Raw genomic sequence first — 7,827 nt, 5'->3', positions numbered from 1 at the left:
TACTATCGCCAGCCCCTGCAAGAATGCGGCCAGCTCCATCTGTTGATCACTATGGCAAGATGACTTGGGGTAGATTTTCTGAAACATATAAAAAGATGTATTGCCTTTAACAATCAATAAGATTGTAGGAAGTACAGGATAATTTTATTAAAGCAATCAATTTTTCTTTTGGAAATATAACACTAAAATCAGTTTAGAAGTGGTTTTCCACCAAGTAATATTCTATTTGCAAATGATTATGGAAGCATTAAGATTTGAGAGCGCATCCTGGATACTGTGTGTTTTCACACAATAAAATGGGGCCAATTGAATTAAAACTGGGTTTTACTGCAATTGTTTTATCATGAAAATTGATTGTGAGTAATTGATTTCCCCCCTTGGTCTTATTTCCTGCATTGTCATATTAACCCTTTGAGTGCCAACATCTGAGAGATATGCAAAATATCGGCTAAAAATGCCAGCATCGCTCTCATTTGTTATATAAATTTAAATAAAAGGTGTCAAAAAAATATATAGAAGGTAAACATTACAGGTCATTATGGTAAATCTAAATGTTTGCTTGGCAATTTTCACACCAATTTTTTTTTTTTTTTTTAATTGTGTAATTTTTTATTGAAATTTTTTGAACAATAAACAGACCCTTAGATAGGGGTGTATTCAGTACTGCGATACATGAATGCAGGGAAGATATACAACAGTGGAATAAAAAGAAAAATTATACAGCATTATATGTGATTATATAAGGAAGCACATAATACAAGGGTGTACATACAGTCTTTGGTGAGACATCAACCAGGTGAAACACTCCCCCCTCAGGATAAGTTCAAAACCCATACCCGAAGGCGCCATTCGGGCAGATTTATAAAAGTAGAGCAGGAGAGAGCATACGTTACTGAGTCACCCATATTCCCTCGTACAAATTACACGAGCAGAACGTTTCAAAGGATAAATAAAAATAATAAAGTGAAAAAAATTATATATATTGACATATCGCAGCAGCATCAAAATATAGAATCCGGAGATTCGACAACCCCAAAATAACCCCCCCTACCAATAACAAATAAATTCCCAAAAGCCCTAAAGCAAACCCACCCATAACCCCCCACCCTGTATGACCTAACCCCAACTGTGGTATACCTGGATCCCGATAAACACCTTAGCCCTACCCAACTATCTATACTATCTTACCTAATTCTATGACCCCCCCCCCCCGCTTCCCACCTTAAGTAAAGGATATTACACGGATAATAAACAGGGGCATAAAATAAAGTATTCATAACTAGTACAAGGCCAGCCTTCCCGCTTTAGATAAGGCCCATAATTAGAAAGCTAGGTATAAGGATATATTGATTAATTGAGAAATAGACAGCCTAAAACATTCTTGAAAAGGAACAGGAGGAATAAGCCCTCAGTAGGACAGACCTAAGACTTATTGGTACCATCACTCCATCTCTAGTAATTTGGAAACCACAATAAGCAAAATATTTTAGCAGAGCCACTCGTAGCAAGACAATATAAAAGAGAAACAATAAAAAATAAAAATTAAACACAGCAAAATAAAGCATACTATATATGTCACGGGAACACATTAGGGAGCATGAGGAGGAATAATATATTCATAGGTGTACATGATCCTCATTATGAATGGAAACAAATCCCTAATCTGGCCAGTTTTTAGTTCCCTGATGAAACAATACCATCATCACATGTGGATTGTCTTTCTCATGAGAATCATTCGAGGAATATCTGGGACATAAGAAAGTCAAAATCCAGGAGCACTGTGCACTCGATTTTAGCAGAAGCAGAGGATAAAAACGAAATAATTCACCAGAGCCCTTCTCAGGATAAGCGTACCAGATGGGCTCAGCTGCATAAAGGTCCATATAAGAATAAATGTCCGGTATAGTGGTCAGGTCTGCCAGAGGATAATCCGGATAGGCAATAAGCTTGTGAATGTCGTCTGCATTTCCCAAATCACAGCAATCAGGGGCATCAGGAGTATAGGAGACACCTCTTCGTATATCATCCAAGCAGCGAGAGATTCTGGCAGATGAAGCGTATATAGCATGTAGGATTTGCGTAGCAGAGGATTCCATTTTTAGCAAAAGAACAAGTGACTCGAGTGAATATGTATAGTGGTCCGCCAAAAATGGGTCACATTCAGCAGTGTCGTAGGTCAATATCTAAGCCAAGAGAACGGCGTCAGTTCACCAATTATACATTAAGGCGCTGGACCACCCTGTCGGCTGCACAGGACAAAAGCGGGAGTATACCAAATGGCTCCGAAACCCACCACGGTTGCCATCCACTGGATCTTAGGCGGTCTGTATTGAGCCCCCCAGCTCTGTGCGCCGACGATCAGGGCAAGATGGCACCGGTGCGGTCAGCGACAGTGCGTCCCAGCCGAGACCACTTCCCGCTACCTCCGCTAAACTTGCCGGAGAGGTTGCCAGCCCGCACTCCCCCCAGCCCGCCGGGTCACCGTAAGCAGGGGGTTATTCAACAGGAGAGTGTGTCCGGCGCTGGGAAACTCGGCCTGCAGATCCCCAGCTTCCGGGGTACAGTGTATCAGCAGGCCGCAAATGAGAAATCAGCCTAGGTGGCGCAGAGACTACGTCGCAGCACACCAGCCGGGGCACCGGGTAGTCAGGTATGTGGTCCCACAGGCAAGGCAAGTGCCAGATCCGTCAGCGGGGGTAAAATAGGATATTTAAAAGGATATGTAGCGGGAGCTCCTGGAAGCTGCTGCCTTCCTCTAGCCCGTCCAAGCCACGCCCCCCCTTTCACACCAATTTTGACAAATTCACTTGGCACTCAAAGGGTTAACACATCCTTCTGTTGGCAGTTGAATGTTTGACTTGGGATCTGGGTGAGAGTGGTACTGGGTGAGATTTAATAGGATGAGAAAATCAGAATGTGAGAGATTTGGGAAGAAATCTCCAGTTTTTTTAAAGCGGCAATCATTTACACTAAAGAATCAAACTGGTTTTGCAGTGTAAATGATTGCTGCTTTAAAAAAACTGGAGATTTCTCACCAGATCTCTCACTTTCTGAATCTCTCATCCTATTAAATCCCTTTGATTCTAGTCTAGCAATAGCTAGTAAAGCTAAACATTGTCATGTTTGTAATTTGCATCAAAACTACCTCAAAATCACGCATTTTATTGCGAATTATATTAGAGCTACCATATACTGTTGGGTTACTTGGCTCCCAACAAAATTAATCCCAGAATGTCTATGTGTGTGTGTACATGTGGTAGGGCATATAGATTGTAAGCTCCACTGATGCAGTGATTGATGGAAATGTTCAATTATTCTCTGTAAAGTGCGGTGGAATATGTGTGCGCTATATAAATAAAGGGAAGTGAAAATAGCTGGGTATCTCCTACAACAATCTAACTAAAGGCTAGTACACACACTTTGATTTTGCTTTTGATTTGCTGTAAAGGTATGTACACACGTACAGATTTTTCTGTCTGATCAATCTGGTGGGAACAAAAACCTGGAAATGTATGGAAGCATATGACCTATCAAAAATTTCCACCCAAATGCAGGAAAACAGAAAAAAATATATATGCTTTGATAAATTTGTTATAGCAGAATGACTTAAGCAGTTTGTCTGACTGATCAATGTCTGTTTTCAAGTGTTTGGGAACTATTTTTTTATTGTCATTTGCTCCCATACATTTCCAGGTTTTTGTTCCAACCAGATAGATCAGACAGAAAAATCTGTACATGTGCACGCACCTTTAGATTCGATTTTCTATTACATCTGGCATGAGATCTTCCCATTCGATTTGGCATTAGATCTGTACTTTTGCATTAGATATCGAATTCGATATCCATTCATCATTGTACACATTCAATTTACTAGATCTAATTCGATATTTCCTTGGCTGCACAGTAGATTTTTGTGTTCGATATTGTGAAAACCGGAGCGTGCATCGAATGGAATGCAGATCGAAAGGGACACAAAACCCATTCGATTTCGTTTAGGATTTGATTTTGCTTCTATAAGCAAAATTGAATAGAAAATCTGAAAAAAAAAAAAAAAACGATGCATGTGTACAGGGCTTTACCATGACACTCCAGCTGTTATTAATCTACACATCCCAGCATGCTCTGCATCAGTTTCAGCATAGCCGAATAGTAACATTGTAGCAGGTCATGTTGGGATGTGTAGTTCAACAACAGCTGGAGTGTCAAGCTTAGCCATCACCTGGTTATAGGAATAACAGACTTGTTGTATTATTCTCTTTAGTGGATTATCTCTTTGTTGTATTATTCTCATTAGTGGATTATCCAGACAAAATTGAGAAATCTATAGGTTAAGTACAAAATTATACATAAAGAATAATTATCTACATAATGCATACATTTAATACCTCCACTATTTTTCTTTAAGAACTTTGACAATTTTGTAAATAAATCTATTCTTATCAAGGAACTGACATATACATGAAGTACTGCCGTGATCACACAGTAGAAACCAAATTAAAGAATGCAAGGCTTATTAAATTACATTTTTAGCCAAAAGATTTTTAGCAAAGTAATGGTTGTGACAGTTAAGGTATAAAATAGTCGACATGGAAATGGTTGACACCAAGATTGACATGAGCTTTTTTAAAGAAGTTTTTATGCTCTCCTACCTCCATGTCGGTTTGTATCTACCCAGTTTGTTGAATCACTGTTGTTTCCAATTGTAAAGTGCAACGGAATATGCTGCGCTATATAAGAAACTGTAAATAATAATAATTATGGGTGTTGGTTTGTAGGTTTCAGAACCAATTCAGGTCCTGAAATTAGTAAATCACCTTCACCCACCATGCTTCTCCATCAGTAAATATGGATGGCAAAGTATATAAAAGTAAAAGAAAAAACTATTTTGACCATATGGTGTTATCCTATTGACTGTCAACTGGCTGCTGATTGAAATTACACTGTTGCCAATGCCTGGATGCCCTGTTATGTTTAAAAACAGTAATCCTGTCCACACCTTTTCCGATCAATCCCCATAACTCAAATTTGTTTTTTTGTTTAATAACAACCCTGAAACGCTTACCTCTTATGGGGCCTACAGACGTAGCAATCCCCGGGTATTGTCTAAGTGATCTCACTAGATCACGCTCCGCGTGGCCCCGTGCATTGCTATCGCCCTGGCGATTAATATCCAGCATGCTAAATTAATCTCTAACCGCTGGTCTCAGGGCCAATGTTCTCACCGGAAAACACTGGCCTTGACAGATCGTTGAACGGCACATCGCTCTGCAGTGCTGTGTGCTGAGCGATTTAGCATTGCTCAGAACACTCATTTTCCCATGTCTAAGCCTCTTTTATTGTATGTTTTAGCCACTGGATGGTAGAAGATAAACCGCCACAAAATGTACATTATTAGGGTATCACTTTTCTAAGAAAATGCTTATTCATTCACTTGGAAGAATGCAAATGTCTAGCAATTCTTTGAGCAGGGAAATTGCTTGTTTCTTCCGTGTGGCATATTTTGAATCTGGAAAAAAACCCCTATGTGTACAGTATGTGTTTTTCTGAACATTTAGAGGTAGAAGTAGAGGAAAAGTAGAGGAAATAAAAAAAATCAGCTCTATTTTAGGTTAGCTATTTTAACCATTTGCTGTGGGAGATGTGCAAAATATCCACTAAAAATGCCAGCTTCGCTCACATTTGTTATATAAATTCAAATTAAAAATGTTTCTAAAAAAACCAAAACATTTCCTATATAAAAAGGTAAATGTTGCAGATTATAATGAAAAAACATGTTTGTTTGTCAATATTGCACCTATTTTGACATTCACTTGGCACTCAAAGGGTTAATATTTAAACATCTTTCTATAGTTGGTAATGGCAGATTACTTCAATACTTTTCATGATTACCATCCTGAATAACACCATAAAAGTTACTATTACATTTCTTAAAAGAAAAATGAGTGCAGTGCTTTCTATGTACAGGCCAAGTTTTTTGGAGCATATGGTTTCTATTTACTGAATTTACAACATGGAGTTAGTTGCAAGAAATATTAAGAATAAGCAATCCAATAAATTTACCAAAAAGGAGAATTGTAGTGAGTATTACATCTTCCCTAATGAAGTACATTGCACAGTTAATTTAGATTATATCATCAAGATATCAAGTACACAATTTTGCATTTCTTACATTAAAACAGCATAAAGTAACAAGCCCATGATTTCTTCTTTAGCTAGCAGACTGAGAAAAACTTTTAATCATTACCCCCTATTAACTGTCGCATGTTATCATCATGGTAACTAGTATTGGTCATAGGGTCCACACTATGAAGCTTGACATACATTAGGTTGACCACTAAAGGTCAACACAAGCATTAGTTTGACATTAAGAATGTTGACATTTTTTCTTTTTTTCCACCAACAAAAAATTGTACTGCATCCCCTCGAATGGCACACTGCACTTGCCATGCTTTTGGCGCACACTTATTTTCTCCATCCATGCCCTAGTGGGTGGTAGGGTATGAAATACCACCTGTTTAAAAAAAAAAAAAAAAAAAAGTGATACTCATTGTCAACCTAATGCTTGTGTCGACCTTAGCCATGTCGACATATTTCATGTGTCGACCTAATGTATGTGGCCCTTCATAGTGTCGACCTAGCGACTGTATCCCCATGGTAACCAGTCGCATGGCTTTTGATCTAGTAAGCAGAGAGGCGTTGGAAAATATCTTGAAGCTCTGTTTACATTATGACATCCATTTTTTTTTTACTTTGTAGATTTTGATAAAAGAAGAATAGGAGAATTTCTAAGAAAACAAAAAAATAATAATACAATGCATGCTTAAAAGGGTATCTTATAGTATTTACTATATAAAGAAATAAAACTTGGGGTGCTGCTTTAGATAGAATGTACCTTTTGAATTCACAAATTACAAGTGAGATCCTGGAGGCAGCCATTGTTTGTGCCTCCCTAATGCCCAGTAAACTGATGGTCTGTTTTTTTTTTTTTTTCAATTATTGGGTCAGCTTTCAAAACGGCTACCTCCATTGTGTCTAGGTGACAGGGTGCATTTTAACAAAATAATGAACTATTTAGCAGTAAAACAAAGAGGCAGAAACTGTTCTAAATTTGATTTATTCACACAAGATTACTACATTTATATTAAGTGTCAAGGTGTATTGAGCAGTCTTTGGTTGTGATTTAGAAATATATATATTTACACAATGTGTTTCTTCTGAAATTCCAGTTTCAGAAACAAATACTGTAGTCTTGTAAAACTTCTTAAGAGGGTACTGCCGACTTGCTAAAAATAGCTTGGGAGGTTTTAACAATATGTTTTAACTTTGTGAAGTTTTTCTTGTTGTTCAGGTTGTCGATTAGCACTAGAGAGTTGCGCTGGTGATTCTCAATAATGTCTGCGACGCTATTGAACTTCTGAAAAAGAATGCATTTCATTAGATCTTGAAGTTTATGATTGAACATAGAATTGTGGATCCTATCCAACTTTAGCATCTAACTTACATATTAGCTAAACAGTGAGTATTTTTTGGTTTGATTTCCCACTGGAAAAGAGGGACTTGTGTCTATATAGAAGTATAGATAGATAATTGTGATGTCCTGATGAAGAGGCGGAATTAAAAGCCTCGAAACGTTGACTATGACTAGACGTCTGTGAGTTTTCATTTGTTTGAGTGCCGCTGCTACGCTGTGTATATCACGACCCCTATCCTGGGCTCGTTTGGATGGCACCTACACGCTGACTGAAGATTCAGGAGTGCTGCTTCTATATTGTCTGCTATATATATGTATTTAAAGGTGGTACTCAGCTTTCTGTACCCCCTTTAAAT

At 38.0% G+C, this 7,827-nt stretch overlaps 1 protein-coding gene across 11 annotated transcripts in view; it reads right to left on the bottom strand.

Annotated features, from left to right (window-relative positions):
• Positions 1-7,097: 7,097 nt before the first annotated feature.
• BLNK (B cell linker) overlaps positions 7,098-7,827 on the bottom strand; it is a 249,892-nt gene continuing 249,162 nt past the window's right edge. For all 11 annotated transcript variants that reach the window (XM_083149315.1, XM_083149316.1, XM_083149318.1 and 8 more), the window contains one exon: positions 7,098-7,414. In XM_083149315.1, coding sequence (XP_083005441.1) covers positions 7,262-7,414 — 153 coding nt within the window. In that variant the 3' untranslated portion in view covers positions 7,098-7,261. The remainder of the gene's footprint in view (positions 7,415-7,827) is intronic.

This window comes from Crinia signifera, chromosome 6 (assembly GCF_055691185.1).
Source record: "Crinia signifera chromosome 6, ASM5569118v1, whole genome shotgun sequence".
Taxonomy (NCBI): Eukaryota; Metazoa; Chordata; class Amphibia; order Anura; family Myobatrachidae; genus Crinia; species Crinia signifera.
This window is presented reverse-complemented; position numbering and strand designations above follow the sequence as displayed.